Source organism: Microcebus murinus, chromosome 6, assembly GCF_040939455.1.
Source record: "Microcebus murinus isolate Inina chromosome 6, M.murinus_Inina_mat1.0, whole genome shotgun sequence".
Classification (NCBI taxonomy): Eukaryota; Metazoa; Chordata; class Mammalia; order Primates; family Cheirogaleidae; genus Microcebus; species Microcebus murinus.
The window spans coordinates 13,799,014-13,826,399 of NC_134109.1; the positions used below are offsets into that span (position 1 = coordinate 13,799,014).

General features: G+C 44.1%; 1 protein-coding gene and 1 non-coding gene across 4 annotated transcripts in view; one reads left to right on the plus strand and one right to left on the minus strand.

The window, feature by feature from the left end:
* TTC7B (tetratricopeptide repeat domain 7B) overlaps window positions 1–27,386 on the plus strand; it is a 255,105-nt gene that overhangs the window by 141,516 nt on the left and 86,203 nt on the right. For all 3 annotated transcript variants that reach the window (XM_020285594.2, XM_020285596.2, XM_012773950.3), the window contains exons 10-15: window positions 8,275–8,358; window positions 9,334–9,438; window positions 11,313–11,430; window positions 13,570–13,627; window positions 19,201–19,273; window positions 22,090–22,250. In XM_020285594.2, coding sequence (XP_020141183.1) covers window positions 8,275–8,358; window positions 9,334–9,438; window positions 11,313–11,430; window positions 13,570–13,627; window positions 19,201–19,273; window positions 22,090–22,250 — 599 coding nt within the window. The remainder of the gene's footprint in view (window positions 1–8,274; window positions 8,359–9,333; window positions 9,439–11,312; window positions 11,431–13,569; window positions 13,628–19,200; window positions 19,274–22,089; window positions 22,251–27,386) is intronic.
* On the minus strand, window positions 2,463–2,523 carry LOC142871701 (U7 small nuclear RNA). Its single transcript, XR_012919917.1, has one exon. It is a non-coding gene; the product is annotated as a U7 small nuclear RNA (small nuclear RNA).

A 27,386-nucleotide genomic window follows, 5' to 3' on the forward strand; every position in this document is an offset into this window, starting at 1 on the left:
AACTTTTTATAATACAGATCCATTAAAGAAGAATGGGATGTTTGCAGGGGGAGGTGGATAACTTTTTGCTTATTTTGTGCTCAAAGTTAGTATTTCCTACCACCAAATTGATGGCAGATGTTCAGCTATAAAAATGATTTTTAGCTTTTGGGCTCTATGAAAATAGGCAACAGGTCAGATTGGGCCCTCGAACCATAGTTTAGCAACCCCAGCTTTAGTCCTTTCTTTGCAATTTACTGCAGTCTTCATGGTGCTTCTTTGTCTGTCTGTGGCCTTCGTTAAAGGATATCCAGAAGAATGGATCCTAACTCTCTACCCGTCTTTACAAAGAATTTGTTGTGCACCTGTTTTGTACATGACAGGCCCATGGGCTGCCATCACTCTTGCCTCCTTCCCTCTTCCCCTAGTCCTTGCATGGTGATGCCTTAGCCATGGTTGGAGGGTTAAAACCTGGTGGCATAGCCAGAGGAGGGACACTGGAAAACCAAGACCAAAAGGGGAGAGGCAATTGAGGCAGAGGAATGGAATTCCCGTTTCTTGAATTGAATACATTTTGCAAGGATAACAAAGAACAGCTACATCGGCAAAGCAGCAGATGGGATAATCTTTGAGTAGGATGCTGGAGACCCTTTTCTCACTGTGCGAGCTTGGTCTTGTTGCATCATATAGTTGAGAGAATAGCATCCAGTGTTCAAGTTCTGTAATAAAGTCTGGAACCTTTGAAAGACAACCCGCTCTCTACTCCTCCCACCATGACCAGAGGCAATGATATCCTTTAATTTAAGTGTTTGCCAAAACAATAAAAATTTGAGACTCCTCTGCTTGGAGCTGTATTGCTGTTTTAAAGCAAAATGAGAAATGGGAAGAGGTAGGGCATGATGCAATTTGCTCTGTTTTATTTCCAATATAAGGGGAGAAAACTTGGGCAAGCTTTGATGTCTATAGTTTCTCAAAACTCAGGGTGGGAGGAAGAGGGACTTTCCTTTGTAGCTGAGAGCTCCATAGGTCTGCTTTTTAGAAGCTTTTTCTGGACCCAGACTCCTGTAGAGTAGATCTCTCAAACTCCACTTTAATTTGTACTTTTATTTTTAGTTAATTTAGGAAAAGGAGCTCTGCATTGAGCGTCGTGAGACCTGGGTTCTAATTCCAGGTCTGCCACTGTGTGTGGCCCTTCTGGGTCTTAGTTTCCACATCCATTAAGTAAGTATGGGACCAGGTCATCTCAAAGGCCTCAACTAGCTCTGTGATTACATCATCCTGTGGTTCTTAGTGGCTTAAAATGTCTAAACAGTTTTTCATTGCTAAAAGTTAAAGAAATAAAATATTATTCCTATACCATGTTAAGATTAAAAACACCCCACTGTTACAAAACTGCAAGGAATTATGTTATTAACTAGCTTGTTAAGTATATATGATGTAGGAAAGAAAATCTTCCTAATCAATCTAAAAATCTATGTTATGAGAACTTTTAGGATCTGGCCGACCTGTCTGTCCACAAAGGTGAATAATGAAGACAGTTCACTATGTTATTTGTTCTCTTTTAATAGTGATGAATTTTAGACGTAGCCTTCAGGCTAAATGTGAGAGGTACATGATTATTTTATTTCTGCCCCTTCCCCCATGGTTTTGGATGCTGAATCTCACTCTTGAATTCCAAAAATAGACTTTGGCTTCTCCAAGCTTGTGGTATTGGTACAGCTGTCACTGCCACGCACCCAGTTTGTGTAATTGGGCTTAGCGTACTGGGAAGGTAATTGCTAAATCCCTTTCTTATGCCAGAAGAGCTTCTCACTCCTGGAGCCCCCTCAAAGATGGCTGATTTATGAAAAGCCAAAATAAGAGACTGGAAAGGCGTTAAGTTCTTGCTGCCGAAAGGAAACATTTTTTGCAAGTGACATTTTGAGTACCACTCAAATGATTATGATGCCATTTAGAGTCTAATTATTGTTCTACCAAATATTCCTGGTATTAAATGAATGTTATCTGGGATTTAGAGAGGTGGCAGTCATGTGGTTAGAGTGAACGGACCTATCTTTCCTGGTAGAAATAATATTGTTGCCAAATCCGTCTTCTTTTCTTGTGAGGGAGGTGATTTGGAGATGTCACCTGCTGTTTTGTGTGGGTGACTCAGGGATCTGCAGCTCTAGATTGGCTCCCACAGCCGCTCCTCCTGGGCCCATACTGCCATCTCCCCGCCGGACAGCAGGCGTGAAAGGGCCAGAGCTACCTCTGTCCACTCTGAGGCCCCTGCTCACTCTTACCTGCTGTGCACTGGCACGCCTGCCCCCATTCCCAGGAGTTCTTGTTCCCCTCTTCATCCCCCCTTCAGGACTCCAAAAGATCTGCCACTTCTTTGTTTCATAAAAGTAATATCAATAGCTGGCACATATGTGGCATTCATTCTGTGCTAGACACTCTTGCGAGCATTTTACATGTATTTCTTTTTTATTTTTTTTCCCCATGGGAGTCTTCCAGTGGAAACTGGAAAACCTACTAGACAAATTCTGAAAGAGCCGTACACTTACTTTTTCATTTAACCCCCATTCCGGCCCTGTGGCTGGTGAGTAAGGAGCTTATGTTCCCCCATGCACAAAACATCTGCCTTCTTCTAAAAAGTCCATTTTCATCAGTATTCCTTTTTCACTGGAACCATTATTAAAATGTGAATGCTTTTATTTTATTTTATGAACATATATGCTATTCCCAACCTCCCCACAACATTGAAACTGGAAATTTTTACTCTATCATATACATATATGATTGGGGAGTCCTGAAAAGGGACAGGCAAACAGAATTGGGGTAAGCAAACACCCTATCTCAGGGGCAAGTGTTGTGGATAGCAAACACCCCCGGTGACAATGCAATTTCATTTTTATCGTAGATGCGTTCTTTGTGGGGGGAGTCTCCTTTTATGATTGAGGTATCGCTGGCCTAAGCTGCTCAGGGGTATATATAATCTTCATGTTTACGGAAATGTAAGGAGGACGTGGTATATATTCAGGCGGTATGCTTGGCATCAAGAATCTGGGAGCATCCGAAGCTGTCTGGGCACTTTTTCAGAGCCGGCGTGCCGTCGCTGTGTGTCATGAGACGCCAAGAGCCCGCGGGAAGGCAGAGGCATGGGCTGTGACGCCAGAGCTCACGCCCCTCTGAATTGGGGTGCAGGGCTGGTTTGTAATTGTTGACCTGGATTCTCTAACTCACTTTAAATAGGACGCCCCATGGCTTCTTATGAGATGTGGGTTGTTACCTTCATGAGAAAGAAGTCCAGACGAGCAGGGGCCTGTGAGAGTCGCTGCATGCAGAGGCCGTGTATTACCCTGCGCGCTTCGTCAGACTGAGACCTCTGGGATGGGCTGGAGATGTGGCGTCGCCTCTGCCACGGTGCTGGTGGATCGTGGGATCAGTAAGGTTTCGTGGCAATTCTGCAAGCTGAAAAGATCTCAGTCCTTAGTAGCTTCAGGGGTCCCAAAGAGGCCATGGGAGTGGGGGCACCCATTAGCAGTGAAAAGCATTACTGAGTCTCTGGAATAGTGCAGGAGACACGTGGCCTTTTGAGGGGGGCTTTTATTTAGCTGTTCTTTGCTTGTGCAGCATGAGTGGGCCTGGTAAGCTGTGTGAGTGGCGTGTCTGTCGTTAAAGCCTCAGAGGCAGAATTGTGGGTAAGGGCTCAGACTCTGGAACCTGACCCCTCGATTCACACTGGACTCTGCCACCAACTAAGACCCTGTGTGGTCACTGAGCACCCTGCTGCTTCCGTTTCCTCGCCTGTAAAGGGACACGATAATAGTACCTGCCTATACTTAGTAGGGTCGTTAGGACGACCAAATGAAGCAGTATTTGTAAAGCAATTAAAATAAAGTGATAGGTATTATATAATTTGTTATATTTTCTTTCTTAATATGGGAATACTAAAATTTTTAAAAAAGGAACAATAGTTAACAATTATTTAGCACTTACTAGCCTGTATCTGAGGCACTATTATATGTATTAACAAATTTAATCTCCCTGATCATGCTCTGCATTAATTACTATCATAGTTCCCATTTTACAGTGAGGAAGCTAGGTTTAGAGCAGTTAATTGGCTTGCCCAAATTCATGCACCTAATCTGGCATGCCTAGATTCTCTGAACTCTCCATTCTGAGAGATTCTCAGGCAGAAGCTGTACAGCAGCATGCTGGGGCTGGAAGGTAGGGGCTGGCACAAGAGGAGCCGGAAGCATTTGATGGGGTGTACCTTCAGGGCCTTGGTTGTAGGTGATAGGCCCTGACTTGCTAACTGAAGCAGAAAAGGAGTTTATCCATATGTACCGTTTAGCCCGCAGGATCCACAGGAGGCTGCAGAATAGACTTGAGCATAAATCAACAATGCAATCCCCCTGCCCCAGTTTGGGAGGCCACAGTTTCTTCCTAGGACCTCCGCTGAACCTACTGGTACTGTGTCTCCAAACCCCCCCCCCCCCAGGCCTGGCCACTGGGAACGAGGTCCAGTGGCTCCGCCCTGACCTCACTGCTTGCAGATTCAAAGCCCTGGCAGGAGCATCTGACTGCCTGGGCCTAGTTCATGTGACACCCTCCTCTTGCTTCCCTTCTTGGGGGCGTCCACTCTCCTCCCCCCAAATCAGAAGAGTTTTGAAGTAATAGTCTACCAAAATGACAAGTGTCCTCTCCTTTGGGGACTTCAACTAGATGCTCCCAAGTTCCCTCCTGCCCCGGGATTCTGTGAGTCTGCTCTTTCTGAGGGCGGGGGCCGCCCTCCCTGCCGCAGCACCTGGAACGAAGCTCTGTACCAATTAGGCTTTCAGTAAATGTTTTTCACGGAGTCTAATGAGTACGTTAGCCTTTGGCACAAAAGAAAATAAGGATGCACACTTATTTATAGCATCTAGCTTTTTGATTCTGAACAGACTGTTTCAGCTGCTGAGCTCCTTTTGTTTATCAGGAAAACAGTTGATATTTATCATTCCTCTTAGCAAAAGGAGGAAGAAAAAGCATTTAAACATTTCAGTGTTTCTGTGTATATATTTAAGTACTTAGTGGTTATATCGCAATGAATTAGTTGAGTTGGGCTGTTAGAACAAACCTCATTTTTGATGCTCATCTCCCCTCTTCTCGCCACATAGCGGCTCCTTTGCCTAATTTCAGCCACTGTGACGATCAGTCTCGTTTCCTCCTCCTCCATCATCCCTCACCCCTTCCTCATCCTCGAAGTCGGTTTCTAAGTACTGTTGTTGGCCTTTCATTGCTTGGCGTCCTCCCTGTCACACCTGTCCCCCACTTGCTCCCAGCCAGTGCCCCCCACACCTGGGTTAGGTCTGCCCCTCGCCTGTCTTGCCCACTTGATCTTCTCAGCAGGGTGCTTCCGTTTCCCTGCTCTGTGCTCCTTAAGGCCAGTGACAGCTGCTTGTTTATCAGCAGCGTGGTGGTTACGAGCGCTCTGGGGCCGGGTCCAGAGCCCAGCTCTGCCACTGAGTGTCTGTACCAGCAAGCGTGTGTCCAGACGTAATTAACAGAACCAAGATACAGTGGCTAAACCAACTACAGTTTATTTTGACCCTCACCACAAAACGTCTGGCGAGAGGCAGCAGTCCCAGGCCATGCATCAGGGACAAGCACCTTCTCTTTCTGCTCAGCCATCCTAGTGGGTGACGAGTGTCCTCACGCGAGTCACCTCCAGCTTTGAAGGGGCAGAGCTGCGGGCCAAGTGTGTGCTGGCGGAGATGCCCTCCTCTCAAAGGGCTCTCCTGGAGACCTCACCCCGGAGCTTCTGCGACACCTCACTCCCCAGAGTGAGGCACGTGTCCACGTGTGTGTTTAGCTGAGCATGCTGCCAGTGTTCACCTTGCCTGAGATCTTCAGATGCCTGCCCTACACCATCACTGAGCATATAGCAGGTGCTTATTAGCTACTTATTACTTTGCTTTTTAATATAATATATTTTTGTTAGGGTAGATTTTCACGGTAAGCCAATTAGCATATTTACTGTGGCTTTCTCTGTGAATATTATTTAAAATTCTGGAATTCTTTTCTCTCTCGCCCACCACCTCACTTTACCTTTATCGTGAGCCTCCAGTTTGTCACCTGCTCTGTGCTCCTCGCTCCCTGTCCCCCCCTCCCCCATCCACTAACCCCGAGAATCCATCCGCTCTCCTCTGCTCCCGGGCTGGCCACGGAGCATCACAAGGGAAAATGGCAGCACAGTGCTACCGGCGCCTCTGCATGTCCACGAGCCTCTGTCTCCCTCAGGATGAGGTTTTTGTTGTTTAAACCTTTTCTGTTCTTTTTTAAAACTCTTAGTGCTGTTCCTTTTCTCCTTTCCCCCCTGCACCTCCCTATTGTTTTCTTTTCCTCCCAGCAACCACCTCAGCCCTTGTCACACAGAAGACCGGCTGGGCAAGACAGTCCCGGGGTCTCCCCTTGATTTGGGGAACCTGCCTCTACACGAGAGGGCCTTCAGGCGGGGGCCCCTTTGTTTCAGGGACCTGGCTATCTCTGGTCTTCTGGGATCTCATTTATGTCCTCAGTTTCTTCACTCTGCCTCTCGTTCCTCTCCTGTCAGAGAAGGCTCAGGTTGAAATGAGTACATAGAGGAGTAGCCTTCCCTGGCCCAGGCCTTTGCTTCACACAGCTGTCCTTCACGGGCACGTCTCCATCTTTTCTTTGCTCGTTGGACCCCAGGCCCTGCGTCCTCCAATACACCCCAAAACCACACTCACAGGGTTTGGCCACCTGACCACACTCCCAGGGGCTGCTTGGCCTTCACTGTGTCTGACCCGACTGCACCTATCTATGTGGTGACACTCTGCTGCGCCCCCTCCCACCCAGGATTCCCCTTTCACTTTCATTTCTGGGTCCTTTTTCTCTCCCTTTCCTTTGAATAGAGATGTTCCTCAAGGTTCTGGCCCTGTTGCCCTCTCTTAGAATATTCTTCTAGGGTGATCTGATCTGTTCCAGTAACTTCTCACAGAACTCACAGTAACTTCTCATTTGAAAAAAGAGGTGTGGTAGCTCACACTTGTAATCCTGGCACTCTGGGAGGTCAAGGCGGGAGGATTGCTTGAGGTCAGGACTTCAAAACCAGCCTGAGCAAGAGCGATACCCCGTCTCCACTAAAAATAGAAAAAAATTAGCCAGGTGTAGTGGCACGTGCCTGTAGTCCCAGCTACTTGGGAGGCTGAGGCAGGAGGATGGGTTCAGCCCAGGAGTTTGAGGTTGCAGCAAGCTAGGCTGACGCCACGGCACTCCAGCCATTCTAGCTCTGTCTCAAAAAAAAGAAAAGAAAAGAAAAAGAAAAAAGAGGTGATCTTTTTCATGAGGTCCCAGATTGTCTCTAATCGTCTCTAGTAAATCACCACATGATACCTCAAGCTCACTGTCCTCCATACAAAACTCCTGAATAACCACTTTCTTCCACATTTACATTTTATTCTAAAAAAGTCTCTCCATCTTTCCTTCACTCTTTCAAACACACACACACACACACACACACACACACACACACACACACACGCTTCTGTGCATGAGTTTGCTCCTAGGTATGCAGGCCAGAGACTGTGGGGAACTCCTTCAGTCCCTGTGCCTTACCAGCCTCCCTCCAGAGCTGACCCGTCCTTGCTGATTCTAACTCAGACACACTTGGTTCTGAAGCCTCTGGACCATTCCATGCACCTGGCTGCTGGCCTGCCTCCACTGTGGTCTTACAGCTCACATGAGGCCCTGTGATCTTCCTGAAGCTCAGATGTGGTCATGTCACTCTATGTGCAGGGACCAGAGGGTCCTCGCTGACTGAGAGGGGCGTCTGTTTGTGGATCACACCGTGGGCAGGCACTGCACCAGCACTGGGAAGACAAAGAAGTCATGATTTCTGCCTTTGATATTTCCTCTCCTGTAGTGGGGCTGGGCTGGGGAAGGAATGGCCTTCTTCCTGGATGCCATTCCTGGTTCCCACAATTGCTTCCTCGGGTACTTTCTGTTTCCCACCCTGAGGACACTAGTCAGTTTTGGCCTTGTATTTGTGGTATGTGTGTATTTACCTCCTTCCCTGTACCAGATACAAAGCTACTTGAGACCAGGGATCATCCTGGCCTCTGGCATGGTGCATGGTATCTTGTGGGGACTCCTTAGGAGCTGTTTGGTGGAGGATTATGTTTTAAGTATTCAAGGGAAGCAGATTTTGTAGGACTCCTCGTAGTTCACATAGACACAAACTCACACTTGTCCAGTTGAGACACCAGCAATTCTCAGATGTCTGCGTTGTTTTTCTTTCCAAACCAGTGCTTAGAAAGAGCCATGAAGTTTGCCTTTGAGGAGTTCCACCTCTGGTACCAGTTTGCTCTGTCACTGATGGCTGCTGGAAAAGTGAGTCGCTCTTTGTGACATGCAATTGTTTATGTCAATGGTTAATGTCACAGAATCTCATTGAATTATATAATACCGTGTTGAAAGGTATTATATCATTGAAACTGTCCTATGGTCCTTTCTTAATGAACAATCAAATTGAATTATTTGGGGGCCAAGATGGGCCTATCACTGAGGAGAAAAATTCTGAAATATTTGCCTTTTTCATCTGCCCTGTGACTTCTTCATGTGACATGGACATGGCTTACAGTAGAGCTAGTTCTTCACGCTGACCCTTTCGCTCATTTGAGTGTAAACCTGTTCCCGGAAGGGGACATTTTTTGGCTCTCTTTAGCAATGTGTATATTCTATTGGTCAAAAGTGTGGGGTGGGGATTGAAGGTTGATGCCACCCTCACAGCTGAGTGACATGGGGCAGGTCACTTAGTATTTCAGTTTCCTCTTCAGTAAAATGGAGCAATAATAGTACCTACTTCATAGAATTCTTCCCAGGTAAATGAGGCAAGGTATTTAGAATAGCACCCCTCACTGTGTACACACTCAGTAAAGGTAGTAGCGATTGTTTTTCATATTAATTTGTCATTTGTGAATGAAGTCTAAGATACACGATTATTTGACCAAAGTAAATTCAGAAATTTAGTATGATGTGCTTTAAATTGCATATTTTGTTTTCTATGATGACATAAGCTTCCACTGTCTATATTTCTTTTATTTCCCCAATAGCTACTCGAGCAGGGAGCAAAACTGAGGTGATGCCAGAGCAGCATTCCTGCTTGTCTTTAACCTCAGCTTATCCCCTGCCACCCAGAAGCCCCACGCGCTGGTCCTCACTGGGCCCAGGCCCCTGCCTGGTTGGGCTCAGAGTTGGAAAGCCCCATTAAGAGGGCCTCCTGACCAAAAGCCCCTCTGGAAAAGCTGTAGTATTTGGTTCGGTCAAAAGTTTTGAGTTTCACAGAAATAATCTCCTCTTGCCAAGTCCGCCCGTGCCGTGAAGGTCCTGAAGGAGTGTATCCGCCTGAAGCCCGACGACGCCACCATCCCTCTCCTGGCTGCCAAGCTGTGCATGGGCTCCCTCCACTGGGTGAGTAGGGTGCCACCTCCACCCCCAGCACGGGACTCCAAGGCAGAGCTGCCAACCCTTTTCAGGTAGCAGCATAGAGAGAAAATGGTAGTAATTCATCAGCTACTCAAAGCTGAGGCTGTTTAGAGCCTCAGACCCCAGGCCTCGGCCCCTGGCCTCCTCAGGCCTCACCTATCCACCCCAAGGAGGGAGGAGAACCAATATGTTCCCGGGGTACTCTGGGTTTTTCTTTTTCATGCAAATGTGCTTTAAGAGTAGCGGTGATAAGATAGAACTGGAATTCATACCCAGATGCATCTTGCTTTATGCAAGTATAATATTAGAGGCCTGAGAAGGGATAGGTCACTGAATTATCTACCTTTGGCTGAGCCAGGGTTTTGCCATAGAGCAAAGAGTCACCCTCTCGTTTAGCTCATGTGTAAATCCAACTCTGTTCATTTCTCTTCCTTCACATACACTTACTTCTTCAAATATTCTTGTTCAGATTTGAGTCTGGCAATAGCCTGATTTGTAACAATTCTTGTACCTAAAAAAAAATACATAATTTGAGTAGAAAATAGAAAACTCAGACTAATTGCTGAGATGGTGGTATAGATAATTGCCACGTACCATGGAGTTTTAATTTCTTTAACTTCATATCAAGATTAGCAAGAAGAAGAATCTGCTTAAAAGACTGAGGCATCTTGCTAACTCAGGTTTTTCACCATTAAGGTCCTTGCTGCTTGGTTTTTTTCCATGTATTCTTGCCCAGCAGGAGAAAAGTAAGGCTTGTGAAGACAGCGTTCCACTTTTGTTCAGTTTCTGTTTGGGAAAATGTAGAAGAAAAAAGACATTCTGAGAGAGCAGGCTTTCACCTGAAACACACAGCTTTGAAGGCGGGGTGTGGTCTCGCAGGTTTCGACAGTCCGGGGCTGCAAGTGGGGGCGCATCGCAGGCAGCCCCCCCAAGTGGGCGGAGGAGTGGACCCAACCTAGGGGTTTGGAGCATGCCCGTTTCCAGCAGCGACTGCTGCCCTCCTCCCACCTATGGCCTTCTTTATTACCGTAACATATACATCTCTAAATGCCTGAAATAACCCTCTTTTAAAAAATGACAGTAACAAATGTTTCTGTATATTTTTTTCTTGCATTTTTATTATTAAAATTTCCAAACATCACACAAGTCAGGAGCATAATGAACTCCCATGTACTGTTACCCAGCTTCAATAACATGAACATTTGCCATACTCTGAAGGAACATGTCTTATTATTTTTGCCTCTAATGAATTGTGCAAGAGGTCTCATTGTGGGTGTAGTTTATAGGTGCACATTTTCTCATTGGAATCTGCTGGTGTGAGGTCCATGTGTTACATATTGTAAAATAAATAGATGGAGTTTTGAAATTTTTAACAGCTTGTAGCAAAGAGAATCCAAGCCTAAATGGATTCTTTATATCCTACAAAAAAAAAAAAAAAAGGAAATACCCAAATTTAAGGAAATACCCAAACTTAAAACATTCAAAGACCTTTATTCTTTACAAAAAATATTATATTTGATTCATCTTCTGGATACCTAATGCTATCTCATTACAGAACCAATCAGTAGAAAATAAAAATGAAAAAGATAGAACCCCACCAAGTATGAAAGGGACTTTTGAAAAGAAGGCAAATAAGCAATAAGGAAAACTTCAAAGAGAAAAAGCAAGGTAGGAATCCCGGGGACTGTTAGAGAGGCTTGATAAAGAAAACAGAGTCACCCGAGTAGAATCGGAAGACTTGGGAGTTATTTTCAAAGTGACTCATCAGAAATCCATTTTTGGCAGCAGATGCTTATGAGAACTCATGTTAGAAATTCTGCAGGTTGTTGTTATTGTTTTTAATTTGTCTCATTTTTCAGTTGGAAGAAGCTGAAAAGTTTGCCAAAACTGTCGTTGATGCGGGAGAAAAAACGTCAGAGTTCAAGGCCAAAGGCTACTTAGCTCTGGGGCTCACGTACAGTCTGCAGGCCACTGATGGTGAGAGAGGTCCCACCCCATGGGAGCACTTGGGCCACGGGGCTGAGTCACCTGAGAGTGTACTGCAGGCTTCCCGCAAACCACTTCTGTCTTAGGAAGGTGCAGAAGTTGGGTCATTGTTTGCTGTCATGTGGGACCCCGGGTGCCTCTTTGCTTGGACTGGCAGGAGAATGGGAAGGCAGGGAGGGGGCCTGTGCCAGGGATCCCAGGCTCTGTTCCAGGCGCACTGTGCTGCCAGTGCATGGGCACCTCACCGGCAGGTGCAAGGGCATCTGCCACAAGGAGCAAGACGATTCACCTACCCAGCCTTGTGCCTGCTCCTGCCCTTGCACTCGGCCTGGGCTGTCTCCATTAGAAGAGATATGGAGTCTTAGGTACACGAATGTAGAAAATTCAGAGCCAGACACTTCCAGGAAGCTTTCCTTGCCTGGTCAGGAACTGCCCCTTCCCCATTCAAACGTTTTAATCCACAGATGCATACACGTGCAATGCAGCGGCCCACCAAATAGCCAGGGCTCTCGGGTGCAGTGATTTATATATGCGGCCATGCTTAGAGTTTTGGTGGATGGGCTTCTGGCTAAAAAAAAAAAAATCTAGGTTATGTTTTGTAGACTTAATGAAGTTTTCAATGATATATTTGCAAAAAGTATAAATTTACAAATTGTTTTTCTGAATTTTTACTATTCTTCTTTTAACATTTATTGTTAAATATAACACAGATACAAAAAAAGATCTCAAAAACAAATGTATAACTTGATGAATTAATATAAGGCAAAATACCCTTGTAACCACCAGCCTGCTCAGGAGACAGCCTGAGCTAGCCACCTGGGAAGCCCTCCACATTGCCTTCACAAGCTCCCTCTTCCTCCTGAGACAAAATACCATCGTGACTTTTGTAGTACTTCTCCTTTTTTTCTTTATAGTTTTGTTACATAGTTTATTTTACAAATTACCTCCAATCCCCACTTCCTCTGCCCTAAAATATCAAAGACCCTGGGGAAGTTTTATATATCAATTGGTTTTCAACTTGGATTCTTTGCTAATTTTTCATATATACATGATATATTGGCAATGGCCAGAACATTGCTTTAAATACAGTTGACTTTCAGCGAAGAGTAAATTTAATGCCATTACTTTTATTCATGTCAATTCTTAGTTCAAACTCTACCCCTAAGTAGCCCTGTAACTTTGGGAGAGTCATTTGACCATGTTGTGCCTCGTCATGCCTTCCCGATTTGGTTGGGTCCCCTCCAAGGTTCTCTCTAGCTCCATCGCTGTTCTAAGTTAGCCATGGGCTCTGGCCACATCTGGCCCTAGGGCAGCCTTCCACTGCTCTCCGTCTGTTGTCAGGCCTGGAGCTGCCTGTTGGAGTTAATAGATAAGGGTCTCCTATAGTTCTAACCATAAACAAGTTTCTCCAGGACCCTTTTCTTGCCCTAGTAAAAAGTCCCTCTTTCTTTCCTAGACAGGTTTAAGGGAGCCATTTCTCATGTGCTCTGCACAGGGGAAGTGTTGGCTCATAGCCAGGTGGCCTCACATTTTTTAAGCTAATTTTTTAAGCTAATTTTCCAGTATCTGTGTTGGGTTTGCCGGCTCCATCCCTTGTTTTCACATCAAGCTGTTAAAGGTCCTGGCTCAGTGGGAATTAAATTACCCTTTCATGGCACCAAGCTAGGTCCTTGGCCCAGGATATGGCTTCTCAGGGCCAGAAGGAACTTTGAAGGCCATGTTATCTAACACCACTGATGCTTGCATCTCTCTATACCATCCTGGTAGAGCTAGTCTCTGCCCATGAGTTATATGCCTACACTTGGGAGGACAGACACGTTCCTTCTGGAGTTCCCAACTGATCTTTAGGAAACAGCCCCAGATGCCTGGGGGTACCTAGAGTGACCATCCAACTCACACTCTCCCCTTGGCATTGTCCCACAGTTATGTCTAACGAATGCAGGTGCCTCAGGGGTAGGACTGGGCTTCATTTCCTGTCTTCTGCAGTGCCTAGTGCAGGGCCGGGCACATAGGCACTCAGAAATTATTGCGTTTAAATCCAGTTGAATGTACAGTTTTTGTGATAGGTTTTGTATTTGTCAAAAACTCCCTGATCTCCCATGCCACTGACTAATTGAACCCTTTTCTTAGCTTCTTTGCGAGGGATGCAGGAGGTCCTACAGAGAAAGGCGCTTCTTGCATTTCAGAGGTGAGTGGGAGTTCATCTTTTCACTCGGCTGTACATAATGACACCAAAGTATGATAAGTATAAAAAGAAGAGATATTTATAAAGATTATGTAAACAGTGTTTTACCCCTGGGAGTCTTTCGTCTTGAGCACCGAACATACAGTATCAAAATTTGCTGCATCACTTGTTGCCCTGTAAATCTTCATTTGTAATCTGTTTATCCATTTGGGCACATTTTATTCATTCCTAATAAAGTGATTTCAGCTTGAAAAAGATAGATACTTTGTATGTCTAGGGAAATGATCCCTTTATTAAAGACATTTGTCATCATCTAGAAAAGAGATTATTCTTTTCTAGCTTTTTAAAAAAAATATGTCAAGCTGCAGGTTTTTATATTAAGCAATGAAAAGGCCAGCTTTCAGGAAGTCTCTGAAATACTAAGGGAAGACAGGCAGCCTGGCGAGCTCCAGGCCCCTGCCCCCACTTTGCTCCATAACACCTTGTACCTATCTCTGTCATGGTGCTGCCCATGAAATTAGGATAATGTCTTATAATTATAAAGTGCTTGAGCATCACAGTGCTCTCCCACATCCCCCATTTAATTTGTTCCTCACCGCACACCAATAAGGTGGACAGACAAGCACTATGTCCGTTGTAGGTCCGGGGCTGGGATGCAGGAGGTACAGGAATTGCCAGTCATGGCAATTCTGGCAATGCCATGAGATGGCAATTGCCAGTCATGGCATTGCTGAAGTCAGTAAGGGGTCAAGGTCTCTTGACTCTAACCCAGTTTTTCTTATACCTACTCTACTGTACTGCCCTAATTTTACTTTTATTACAGGTATAATAAATCACTAAAATGAAATCGTTGCCTGAAAGTATAGCCCCATGATATGAAATCTAGAATTGGTATTGATCTTATCACATTAAATATATCTGAGTTACATTGATTCCTTGGAATTGTATTATTAATAGTCATTACTTATATGAAAATTTCATGAGGACCTCCTAATATCCAATAACCTTTGTTAGACTCTTAGGACTGGGGTTGCCTACAGATTTGTTGTGGTGTCCATGTGCCTTCTCTTGAAATCATTATCACTTGGGCCTTCTCTTGAAATCATTATCACTTGGTTTCAGTTAGTCTGAGACACTTCCATCTCATTTCTTGCTTCCATCTCATTTCTTCGTTTCCTAGCAGGCTTGCCGATAGCTTCTTGACTTTACCATCCCCAGTCTTGTTAATGACAAAAAGTACCGATTGACATCTGCAAACAGATCTCCTGTCTCTGTGCTAAGCTTTTGTTGATGTTCTTCAGCACGGAGTGTGGAAAGCATTTCCATTTCAAATGATCTGAAGTTTTAAATTCTCCAGTCCTAGTTTGTAAAACCCACACATGGATGCTTAAGAAAGTGGTCATTACATCTGCTTCACTTTTCTTAAACCAGCACATCTTACTGGCTCTCTAAAAACAGCCACAGTGGTGGTCTGCCTTGGGCTGCCAGTATAACTTCATGTTATATAACAGCTGTTCCATTGGCCTGAATTCTTTTTTGTTCCTTTTCTGCTTAGGTTTTAATTCAAAGAGATTTTTTAAATATTAGTTCATATGGGAATAAAGAGTAATAAAATCCCACTAACCTCACTGGTTATGTTGTGGAAGGCTAACCTAAATTAGTATTTGTGTGAAATACAGAATGTTTTCCAAAGGAATAAAATTATTTTGTTCCAAGTAGACATTAACCAGGACTATTCTGGTGAATTATAATCCTAACAAAAATCTTTAAGGGAAAGATTTTAAGTAAATAAGAATGATTTGTATTATTTCTTAAATATAAATGGATAATTTAAAACTACTTGGATTAGAAGTACTTTTTCTACATATTTTAAATATTCTCCCCGCAATTCTGGTTTATACTATTGTTTCACATTTTTTGTTTAAAAAGAAAATAATGTAATTCAAAAAGGGGTAGGGTTGTGGATATAAGCACGTGAAAATTAACTCCTAATTGTGATTGGAGGCAGAATCCAGAAAGATTTGCTCTCTAGTGGATTCAAAAGTATGATTTTTAAAGACATCCTCGCTGGGTGGCTGCATCGTAATGTGAGACTGTCAGCTGTGCTTACACTCACAAGCTCAACCCAAGCAGCTGAACCAATTCATTTGCCCTGTACAAAAGTATAGTAAAGAAATACATAATATTGTTAACAAAGCTTTTTAAAGATGCTGAAGTGATCTGAGTTGCTTCTTCCGTGTGCTGTCACATCCTGAGAAAAGGAACCCTGAAAGCGGTCGAGAGCATATTTGACGTAGCGCGTTGACCCGCAGTATGCAGAAGGCCTGGTGCTGCAGGAGGAAGAGGTGGCGTGGTGTCACTCCGTGTGGTCGAGTGTGCGCAATCCCGCTTTATTTTCCCCTCTCCCTCGTAGCATGAGTTCGAGCGTGGTGTGTACAGGGTGACTGACCATCCCGATTTGTTGGGGACTAAGTAGCTTCCCAGAGCATGGGACTTTCAGTGCTAAAACCAAGGAAGTCCTGAGCAAGCCAGAACAAGTTGGTCACCCCCCCCCCCGCCCCGTGTGTAACTAGTGAGTGGTTCCTGAGTAATAGATTTAACCAGGTTTACACATTTCTGTTCTTAATATACCCATGTGCTCTCATCAGGACTGGAGGGGACTGCAAGGAGCATTGACTAAACAAGCCAGCAGGGTGGTATTGTACAAAGACCAGGCCTTGGAATCTCACATCCTCCATTCCACTTCTGGCTCTCTCTCTTTTGCTGGGTGTTCTTGGGCCAGGTACTTAATAGGAGATACGTCATCAATTGTAGTTATTATTGTATTATTATTGCCTTATGGACTCAGGTCAGAATTGATCAGCGTTCTCTATATTCTTGGTTCAGCTCTACAGGATGTTGGAGCTGGAGTCTAAGAGAGCACTGGGATGGACCTCACAGCGTCCTGGGTTTCAGCCAGGTGTCTGGGAGGCCCGCGCCATGCCCTCCAGTAGCAGCGCAGCGTGCCTCTCTCTGGGCCTTGCTCGCACCGCACTCTGATGATCACTTGGGGTCTCCCCCCGGGGGCAGAGGGAGCTCCTCAAGGAAAGGCACTTGTATGATTCGTCTCCAGGCTCCCCAGAGGCTGGCATGGGGCCTGGCGTCACATCACAGGTACTGCCTAATATCGATGGATGGGCAGCCGCTTCCTCCCGAAAGAGAAGTTGAATTAATGAATGTGGAGGTGCTTTGGTAAGGGGAGCATTTTGAGTGTTCCTATGGTGATGTTTTTAGGTGTCTGGGTTTCTCTTAGCAGTCTGGACAGGCGCTCACTGCATGGGAATGGGGTTTATGAGGCTGCTTTTAGATTCATGTGCAGGGTTCAGAAGGCTTACAGTTTTCAAAGACCTTTAATGTCCTTTCTCTCACCTGTGTCCAGTGTTGGTTTTTGTCAGGCAGGTAGCCTGTGGGCATACCAAAGGGGCTTTGTCACAGGAAGCCCAGCTGTTGGCGCTATTCTGCAATACCGCAGCAAGGTTTCTGGCCTCTACGTGATATCAACATTGTGCGCTTTTTCTTATTTCATTTGCATTTCCTTTTTTCTTTTTCATAGGCTAAAGTGGTCAGTTTAAGTCATTAGCCAAATTGAGGTTTTTAAAATATGTGTACGTCATGCCTCATTAAAAATCTGGCAATTGGATATTCATTATTTGCTAAAAGTTCTGAATTCTTCAGATGTTGCCCTAATGCACCCCAGAAATACCTAGATCTCTGGCGCTTCGGGTCTCTTCCTTTCACAGCGCTGTGGTTAACAGTTGCAGATCATTCGATGAGGCCAGGGTGGGGCCTTTGCCAGGCCTGTCTTTACCCACACCCTCAACTCACCGAACCATTGCCGGATTTTCACTTGGTTGGTGTTGTGTAGAGGCAACCATGAGTTGATTTGACTTCATTTGTGAAAAATAAGAATTGGGCTGAGAAAATTATAGCTCTAAGAAATTCTTTTTGAGGGTTGGGGAAACCTGGCTTTATCATTTGTGAAAGAAAATGAGATAAAATAATCCTAAATAATTCAAAGTCTCTTCATAATTAATTTTGTATTCGTATTCACTCAATAATCGTGAGAGACAGAAACCATGACATTCCAATCTCACTTTTTATGAACACCAAAGGAAAAATTCTTTGATGTACAAATTCATGAAAAACCAATGCTTGTAAAATTATAAAAGCTGGAGGGTACTGAGTAGGCCTCTGGCAGAAATAAGACATTTTAAAGGACAACACAGGCAAACCCAACCTCAGCCTCTGAAACTAGAGTGAGAAAAGTCCTAAGGCGGTGTCTTCAGGCCAGGTTACCTACCAGTGGAAGTTTTCCGAGAATGGAAGTGCAAGTGCTTTGCTCCTAAGATTCATAGAAGGACAAAAACTAGCTCTGCCTCACTCCAGTCCTGCATATGAGCTACTACTCTGGCCCAAATAGTGCCCCAGATTAGTGGACTTAGCATATTTTCTGGAAGGCAAATACCTGGGAAACTTTTTAGCTCCTTCCCCACAGCAGACAGACAATTCGAGTAAAAGGTCTTGTTATTGTAGAAAGCCATCGTCCTGGGTTGTTTGCCACAGTTGAATCTATAATGATTCAGTTTTCTCTTTTATCTTGAATTTGTTTTGTGCTGGTAAAAGAGCCTCCTTTAATCACAGAATGTTGACAGAACAATGTGAAGATTTGTTTACTATCTGGGTCCCACCTAATTAGTCTGCTCCATGGTGCCTTTTAAAGAAAGTAAAAGTTTGTTTTTCTCTTCCCACCAGGCTGTTAGACACAGAGTTATGTCTTGTACATAGTCACGTTGTGAGTTGCTTTTGCTGAGATACAAATGACTTCCGCATAAAAGCACAAAAAGACCACTTTTGCAATCCATTAGGAGGTCAGTGTGGCCTCTTCCCATGTGGTGTCAAAGGCCAGTTGGTGAAACAGCCTGGTGTCTCACCACAGTCTCACATGTCACCGTTGTGTGGACTAAATCAGTAAACTGCATGGAATTTAGTAGATGCTTCAAAGGACGGAAGAGTGTCTTTCTTTTCTCCCTTTCGTCAAAAACCAAAACCTCATTTTATGAGCAGAGCTGGGTCTTTGATTTTCATATGGTTTCTCTGAAATCCAGAAATTTGGATGAAGTAGCGTTAAGGCCAAGCCAAACTTAACCAAAGCAGCCACCGCCGTGCCAAGTACACACATGGCCTCACCGTGTCCCAGCGTGACACAGGCCGCTCCAGCTGGAAGAAAGTGTCCGCTGGGAGGTCCGACCCCAGGGCCTGTGGATTCTCCACCCCCAGGCCCCTCCTCAAAGCCTGCGAGTGTTGGGCAGTAGGCAGAACACATAAGCACGCTCCTGTGTTATGGCTGTATGCAGTGGTGAGAGGAAAATGCTTTGCCTTTGTTGGTGGACAAAGAAGAGTTTAAATGAAACATTAAATAGTTAAAACTAAGTATGTGGCCTTGGTATAAAAATGCAAATGTGAAGACGACTTGTTCGATAGGGAAAATAAAACTGGCCTCCTCTCCTGTGTACTAACAGCCATGAATATTTTTTCAGGGCCCACAGCCTGTCACCCACAGATCACCAAGCAGCTTTCTACCTGGCTCTGCAGCTCGCCATCTCCAGACAGGTCAGTCGCTCTCATGCTCCCTCACCTTGGCGCCCTCTGTGTCTCCATACCGTTCCTTCAGCTCTTCACCTGGAGGCTGTAGGTGACCTTCCTTCATTCACTTGAGTCTGACTTGCAGCCAGGGACCCTTCTCAGAGGACGCTGACTGCTTACGGCGAAGACCCTGGTGTTTTGGTCGGTTTGAGCATCAGCCGGGAAGACTCAGGAGTTCCAGGCTCTGCTTTTTGGAAATTAAATCCACACACAAATCTGGACAGCCCAACCTAGGATCAGCTGGCAACACGGGATGCAGCACATGGTGTATACCCTGAGCCCAGGCGTCATCAAAGAGCCTTGCACACAGGAACAGGGTAGCAGAGCCCACTGCTGAGCTGCAGGGTGGGGATTTAGTCACTGTTTGGGGCCTGGTTGTCATAAGGCTATCAGAAATTGACAGGAAGGTGCCAGCAGAGGTAGCCAAAAGATACCAGGTCCTTTAAAATATGTGGAAAATATGAACAATGACACACAGTGGCTACTTGAAATAGGAGATTCTACACTATTCTCCTTGCAGGAGAGGCAAGCTTAGCTGGCCTTCATCTTCCCAAGGGCAGCTTCCAGAAGCTGCCTTTGCCATTCCCATACCCTCCTATCCCCTCCCAGCTGTTCTGGAGACTCTGGCCACATGCCTGCTCGTCCACCAGGTGCAAGTCATTGGTGGTAGCCCCAGCACATTCCTGAGTGCTGACTGGGAGGGTGAATGAAGGGTCAGCTCCCCAGACATGCCATTCCCCTGGCAGGCCTGGGCTGAGGCATGCCTCTGACTTCCTGGTTGCCTGGGAATGGCATTGAGTAGTGGCTTCCATTGGCAACCTGGTGACTGAGGAAACCAAGATACCTTCCCTGTAAAGGTCCTCTCATCTGGTATGGTGTGGCTCACAGCTGGACTGATCAAGAGCTGCTTCTGCAGCAGATGTGGGCAGTGACTGACCACATGGTCTCTCTGCTTCACTGGGAGCTTCTCTCACCTCCTCCGTGAAGCCTCCTTCCTGTAGCAGCCTGCACTCCTTCCTCTTGCTCAGCTCTCTTGTTCAATATCTGTCCCCCTCACTGGAGCTTAGGTTCCTTGAGGGCAGGAACCCACATCTGTCATGATCATTGACTTACCCTGGGCCTTGGAGCACTGCCTGGCATGTGTTCAGCACTCAGTAACACTCATCGAATGAAGGAACCAGCTCTGTATTCCTTCAAGCCAGCTACCCTGTAAGGACATCATTGGAGCCCTGTGTCTGTGTCCCTGCTGGTCTTGGTCATCCCTGCAAGTCAACACCATATGCTGTGCCTTTTGACTTGTCCGGTGATACCGGGTTGAGTGCTGTCCACCGAGTAGGCTGTCAGCCTGGGGAGTGGATAAGTAGAAGGAGCTTGTGGGTGCAGCGGCAGCCTTTGTGGGCACCTAGCATGAGAACACAGAGCTCCGAGGGAGCGTTTCCCTGCCAGCCGGGGGAAGGAGTTCGACCAGGAGGAGAGGATGGAGAGGAATGGAAAGATACAGAGTCACTCTCGTCTCAGTCACTCAGTATCTTGATGACCTCACTCAAGTCATTTCACTCCTTTGGATTCAGCCTCCTCCCTGTAAATGAAGGTCTGGGCCAGATGATCTCCCTTCCAGCTGTGGCAGCCATGGTTCTGTGATTCAACAGCAGAAAGCCTCCAAAGCTCGCATTTATAACCCAAATCCATCAAGAATGGTAGTACAGGGAAGAAAACTAATATGTTAGGGAAAGAAAAGGCATGGATTTCTCCTAAGGGGTGAGGTTACTGAGGGTTTGGGGAAAAGCAGGAGAGCTGAGATGAGGCTCCAAGTAGGACTGGAGTCGGAACATGACAGGAAGGAGCCCTGGGGCAGTTGCATAAGAATGCATCAGTCTCCAGCTCTGTTTCAAAATCCAGCTTCAGATTCTACTTCTCTCTGGTCACTGTTAAACCTGCATGGAATCCAGGGTGTTCAGAAATCCATTATGTGTGTGTTTTATCAAGCCTTGTGCTCGTATTGTTTTGAAGAAAGTCTTGAACAGCTGTTATATTTAAAGGTTAAGGTTGTGTCTGGTCCTATGTGAATTTGGATATATCTGCTTTGTATGTGGCGTTGCAATTTGTTTCTTGGATTGAGTTATTTTGGGTTATAGTTTGGAAAGGTATGTGGTTTTTGTTTGTCTGTTTGCATATTTCCTTGATGTCTAATGGAGGTCCAGGACAAAGGAACCAGAAAAGAATGACAGGCATCTGATCATTTGGAAAATCTCTGTTAAAGGTTTTATAACTTATTAAGCACTTTAATTTCAGTAATACTTTAAAAAATGAGAATGGTTCAGCTAAGGCAGTTTAATTCCACTAAAAACCTCTGGCAATGTGTATGTGTCTCTATTTAGAGTGAAATCATCTTGGGCATAATCAAAAGGAGATCAGTTTTGTGTAAAGAATAAGAAAGTGACTATTTAGGAAGAAATAAACCACTTGATACAGTATTGGCAGTTATGTAGAGAAACAGGGTCTCTTGTATCACTTCTTCAGTCGGACTAGCTCTTGAAGAGGGCATCTGTCTTCATGTTTGTGGTTAATATCCTGGGTCTACCATAAAGACCAGGCTTAAAATTTGAACGTGGCACAGAGTAAAAGGACTCTTGATATTTATGGAGAATCAGACATTGAAATGATGGCTTCTTTCTTGTGTGACCGTGTGTGTGTGTGTGTGTGTGTGTGTGTGTGTGTGTGTGTATACACATGTACACATGTGTGTGTGTTTAAAAATCCTTTTTGGCTTTGCTTTCAACTAGATACCAGAGGCTCTGGGGTATGTCCGCCAAGCTCTTCAACTTCAAGGTGATGATGTCAACTCCCTGCATCTCCTCGCGCTCTTGCTGTCAGCACAGAAGCATTACCATGACGCTCTGAACATCATGGATATGGCCCTGAGCGAATATCCGGAAAACTTCATGTGAGTGATCCTGCAGGGGCTTCGGTTTCCCCTTAATCAGAAGTTACTAAGGTTACTTCCCCCCCCCCCTCTTTTTCTCTCTAATCTGTCTAAGTCCTTCATGGACATTCTGGGAGTTGATAATATAAAACCCAATTTTATCATTGTTTTTTCCTGATATTTAAAAATAAATATCATCCCAACATAGTGTTAGGTCATCCTTATTTAGTTAAAATGCTTTATTCACTCATTCTCAATGTGTGCCATTGGAGTGCATGAGATGATTTTAGATGGATTGTGGATGAACATTGGTATTTTAATAGTTATACATTTTTAACTGTATATTAGAAAAAATATATTATATATATCAAAGTGTGATTTCATGGAAATTACCACTCACGGGGCAACTAAGAATTTTTAAAGTCAATTTAAAGAAAAATATTAAGTAAATAGTAATACAGATATAGTTGGATATGGCAAAGTTATGTTAAACAAACTCCAACGACTGAAATTTGAGAAACATTGCTGTACAGTGTGGCTTCCACTAGCTCAGGGTGATTATTCTATTTTAGGCAACTTTGATCAAGGTACCTTACCTTTTTGTGCCTTTGTTTTATTTTCTAGGGAAAAGAATTTCTTAAATAAATTAACCAATATTTGTACATAACCTAAGAATTATCATTATAAATTGCTGCATTCTTGAATTATTGACTGTCTTCACATCTTTCCTCTGAATCACTGAATCAATCCACGCCTGTTGGTTAGGCTTTGTTGAGAAGGACATTGTCTTTTGGGCTCCTGGGTTACCATTCTGTCCTCAGTGGTAGTAGCTTGGTAACCAGTACACAGTGGCCAGAAATAGCAAACACTCCTGCACGCTGGAAGGTTCTAATTGTCTACAGCATTGCAGGGTCAGTAATGGGGGTGGGGAGTGGCTTGGGGTGGGGGACAAGAGAGGGAATGTAGAAGGTGGCCTGGGCTGGCTTTCTTCACTTTCAGAAGTAAGTGCAGTCACAAACTTTAAGTGGGTCAGCTTTGGCTTTATTTCTCTGCCTCATCACCTCACTGTGTTTTTAATCAGTGCTTTTCAGCAGCTCTCCTTGGAAAATTGGTTCACACATTTCCATTACAAACATTTCTTTGTCTTCAAGTGAAAAGGGCACTTCTCTTCTCTCCATCTAGAGAATTCTTGTTATAATCCAGGAAACCTCTGACTAGAGATTTCTTTTGTAGGCTCAGCTATTTATGCAGAGTGAATTAAAGAGCTTTGCTGCAGTGTTTCACTTCTTGCAGATCTCAAACTTGCTCTTTTGCACACTGACTGTATTTCTGGATTAGCCCAGGGAAACTTAAAATGGTTAAAACACTTTTAAAACTATTCAGTGCTTTACCCATCAGTAAAGTACAACCTAATAGAATTGAATTCAGTTTCTCTCATCAATATTTATAAAGCACCATTCCCTGCACCCCACCCTCCTACTCACTCTCTCTCCCCCCTTCGTTAGACTTATACTCCAGCATGTGGTTCCTTCTTCCACAGCCTAGGGTGTCATCCAAGAGGAGGCTTATTAAACTAATAGCCATACCACACAGTAAGCAGTAAACAGTGGTGGCTAATATGGTAATGCCTCCAAGTGACAGCAGCTGACAGCCTTTTCAAGTAGTAGAAGTAAGGAACAGCAGTAGAGATATTTGAGGAATGCAAGGCTGTTATTTTAATGTTAAGCCGTAAGCTCAAAAAAGCAAAGCATATGGCAGCAGGTCTGAGAGCAGCCATGACTTGTTTGCTTTTTAAATATTTGTATTTCTTCCTTTGTGATGGGAAACTTCTTCCCAAGAATACTTTATTAAAAGCTGGGGCCAGATGTACTCAGTGAATCCCATGGTTTCTTCCCAACCTGGGTAAAACATTTCAATACCAACCTAAACAAGATTAAGTGGGCTCTTGTCCCCCTGCCTTGTAGTGTTACCTGTTTGCTTGTAGCAAGCTTGTCTCCAGCAGAACTGCAGACTCCCTGCAGCCTGGGAGTGGAGGGCACGGTTGCTGTGTAGTCAGCACTTGCTAGGTGGAGGTGGAACCCTTGCCACCTTGAGGGCCAGCTCTGTCCACCTGTTGAGTGGTTGCCAGATGAGACAGCTGAAGGCTCTTGGAGGAGCAGCTGGTCTCTCCAGCATTACTCATTCTTATTGTCACTGCGAAATGATAAAAATTGCTGTTTAAGTACTTCGAATAAGCTTAACGGGGGTCCAGAAAGTTCTGAGAGGTACCATTTCAGACACTTTGTCACTCCAAGCAGAACTAAGACTGAACAGTAGGTTCAACAATTGGGAAGAACTTCCTAAGTATAAGGATCATAAGAACCCAGAATCCTTTCTTAAGGGAACCCCCAAAATAAGTTTATAACTCTAAAGAAGCAGCCAGTTTGGGGGAGTTTATAGGGTTAGTTCTCTATGAAAGGAAGGGGATGAGGAAGGATATTTTGTAGTGGTTAAGAGCACAGTCTTAGAGTTGGACAAACCTGGTTTAGGACTCCAAGTCCTCCACTTTGAAGTCATGTGACCTTGAATAAGTCACTAAATCTCTGAGTCTCAGGTCCTCGTTTGCAAAATGTGAATAATAAAATGTCCTTCTCAGAAGGTGGTTGTTCACTTAAGGCATTTGTACACAGTAATCACTCAATAATTGGTAGGAATTCATTTTGTTACTACTATTACCAATACTACTCAAGTGTTTTTAAAAATTGTTATTAAATATTGAATAGAAACAAGAGAATATTTATTAAACATATTTAAAATAATAATATAACTAACACATATATACCTGTATTTTAGTTTAAGAAAAGAACATTAAGGCCGGTCCCAGTGGCTGATACTTGTAATTCTAGCACTCTGAGAGGCCAAGGTGGGAGGATCCCTTGAGGTCAGGAGTTTGAGACCAGCCTGACCAAGAGCTAGACCCCATCTCTACTAAAAACAGAAAAAAAAAAAAAGTTAGCCGAACATGGTGGCACGCTGTAGTCTCAGCTACTTGGAAGGCTGAGGCAGGAGGATCGCTTGAGCCCAGGAGTTGGAGGTTGCAGTGAGCTAGGCTGATGTCATGTCACTCTACCTAGGGTGACAGAATGAGACTCTATCTCAAAAAAAAGAAAAACAAAAAGAACGTTAATACTGCCTGTGAATTTCCTGTGAATATTTATTTATACATATATATTTACATGCATATTAAATATGTAGATGTATTTCCCATGTATGTGAATTTCCTGTATAATATTGCCTATCAGTTGTCTCCCATCCTTTCCCCTTGCCTCTCACCTGGCAGGTTAATCCTGTTAATCCTAAATTCTATGTGTTGGTCATTCTCTCATGTTTCTATATCATGTGTGTTATACTCCTAAATAATGATTTGTTCTACATGATTTAAATTTTTCTTAAATGGAATCATACTAAATATATTCTTATAGTACTTGCTTTCATTATTTATCATATGTTCCTGGGGTTCATCCTTGTTGTGTACATCAGTACTTCATTTACACTAATGAATAGTTATTTTATTGTGTAAATATACTAAGATATTTTTATCTAGCCTATTGTAAATAGATATATGGATTATTTTCAGTTTTGAACTATTGTGAACAATGCTGCTGTAAATATTCTTATATAGGGCTCCGGTGCACGTGTCCAGGGACTTCTTTGGAGTGAAATAGTTCTGTCATAGGATATGTGTACCTTCCACACTGTTTTCCAAAGCAGTTGTGCTAGTTACACTCACACCAGCAGTGACCGAGAGGGCCTGTGGCTCCAATACACCGATACTCAGTGTTGCCAGACTCCTTATTTTTGGCAGTATGGTTGCAGGTTAATGATAACACATTGTGCATTTAAGTTGCATATCCCTCATGACTAATGAGGTTAAACATCTTTTCATTTGTTTATTGGTGATTTAGTTTTCTCTTTTGTGAAGCTTACATAAAATTCCTTCTTTTTATATTGGGTCGTCTTTTGCTTACTAATTAGTAAGATTTTTTTAATATATTATGGTTACAGGTTCTTTGGTTATATGTGTTGCAAAAATCTCCCAGGCTGTGGTTTATGTTTGCTTTCTCTTAATGATGTCTTTTGATGAACAGAAATTTTTATTTTTAAAGTAGTCGAATTTAGCAATGATTTTTTTTCTGGATAGTACTTTCTGTGTCTAGTTTAAGAAGCCTCTCCCTTCTCCACAATCCTGAAGATAGCCTCCTAAATTGTCTTCTAAGCTCTCCTGTGTTATCTTTCACACTTAGAACCTTGATTGGCCAGGCGTGGTGGCTCACGCCTGTAATCCTAGCACTCTGGGAGGCCGAGGCAGGCGGTTTGCTCGAGGTCAGGAGTTCAAAACCAGCCTGAGCAAGAGTGAGACCCCGTCTCTACTATAAATAGAAAGAAATTAATTGGCCAACTAATACATATAGAAAAACTTAGCCGGGCATGGTGGCGCACGCCTGTAGTCCCAGCTACTCGGGAGGCTGAGGCAGAAGATTGCTTGAGCCCAGGAGTTTGAGGTTGCTGTGAGCTAGGCTGACGCCATGGCACTCACTCTAACCTGGGCAACAAAGCGAGACTGTCTCAAAAAAAACAAAAACAAAAAAGAACCTTGATTGTTTCATATGTGTGTGCTGTGAGGGACCCAATGCCACTTTTTCCCCTATGGATATCCAGTTGTCCCGGCATCACGTGTTATAAAGATTCTTTCCCCTGTTGCTTCACAGTGCCACCTTTGTCCCAGCTCAAATGTCCATGTGTGTTTCTAAGCTGCTTCTAAGTTTTCTATTTAATTCCACCGGTCAGCGTGCCCACCCCCGTGTGACTGCTGCTCTTCTGTCATTCTTACAGCTTTGCTGCACGTAAAGTGGGTCCTTCCCTGTATCTTGTTCTTCGGGAATGTCATGGCTATTCTTGGGCTTTTGAGCATTCATATACATTTCAAATCAGCTTGTCAAGTCCTATAAAAAAACATCTCTTGAGACTCTGATTGGAATTACATTTAATTTATTCAATAATAGCTCAGTTTGGAGAGAATTGTATATTTATGGCATATTATATATTATGTAATTTGTATTATATATTATGTATATTATGGTTTTCTAATCCATAGCCATTTTATCTCCCTGATTATTT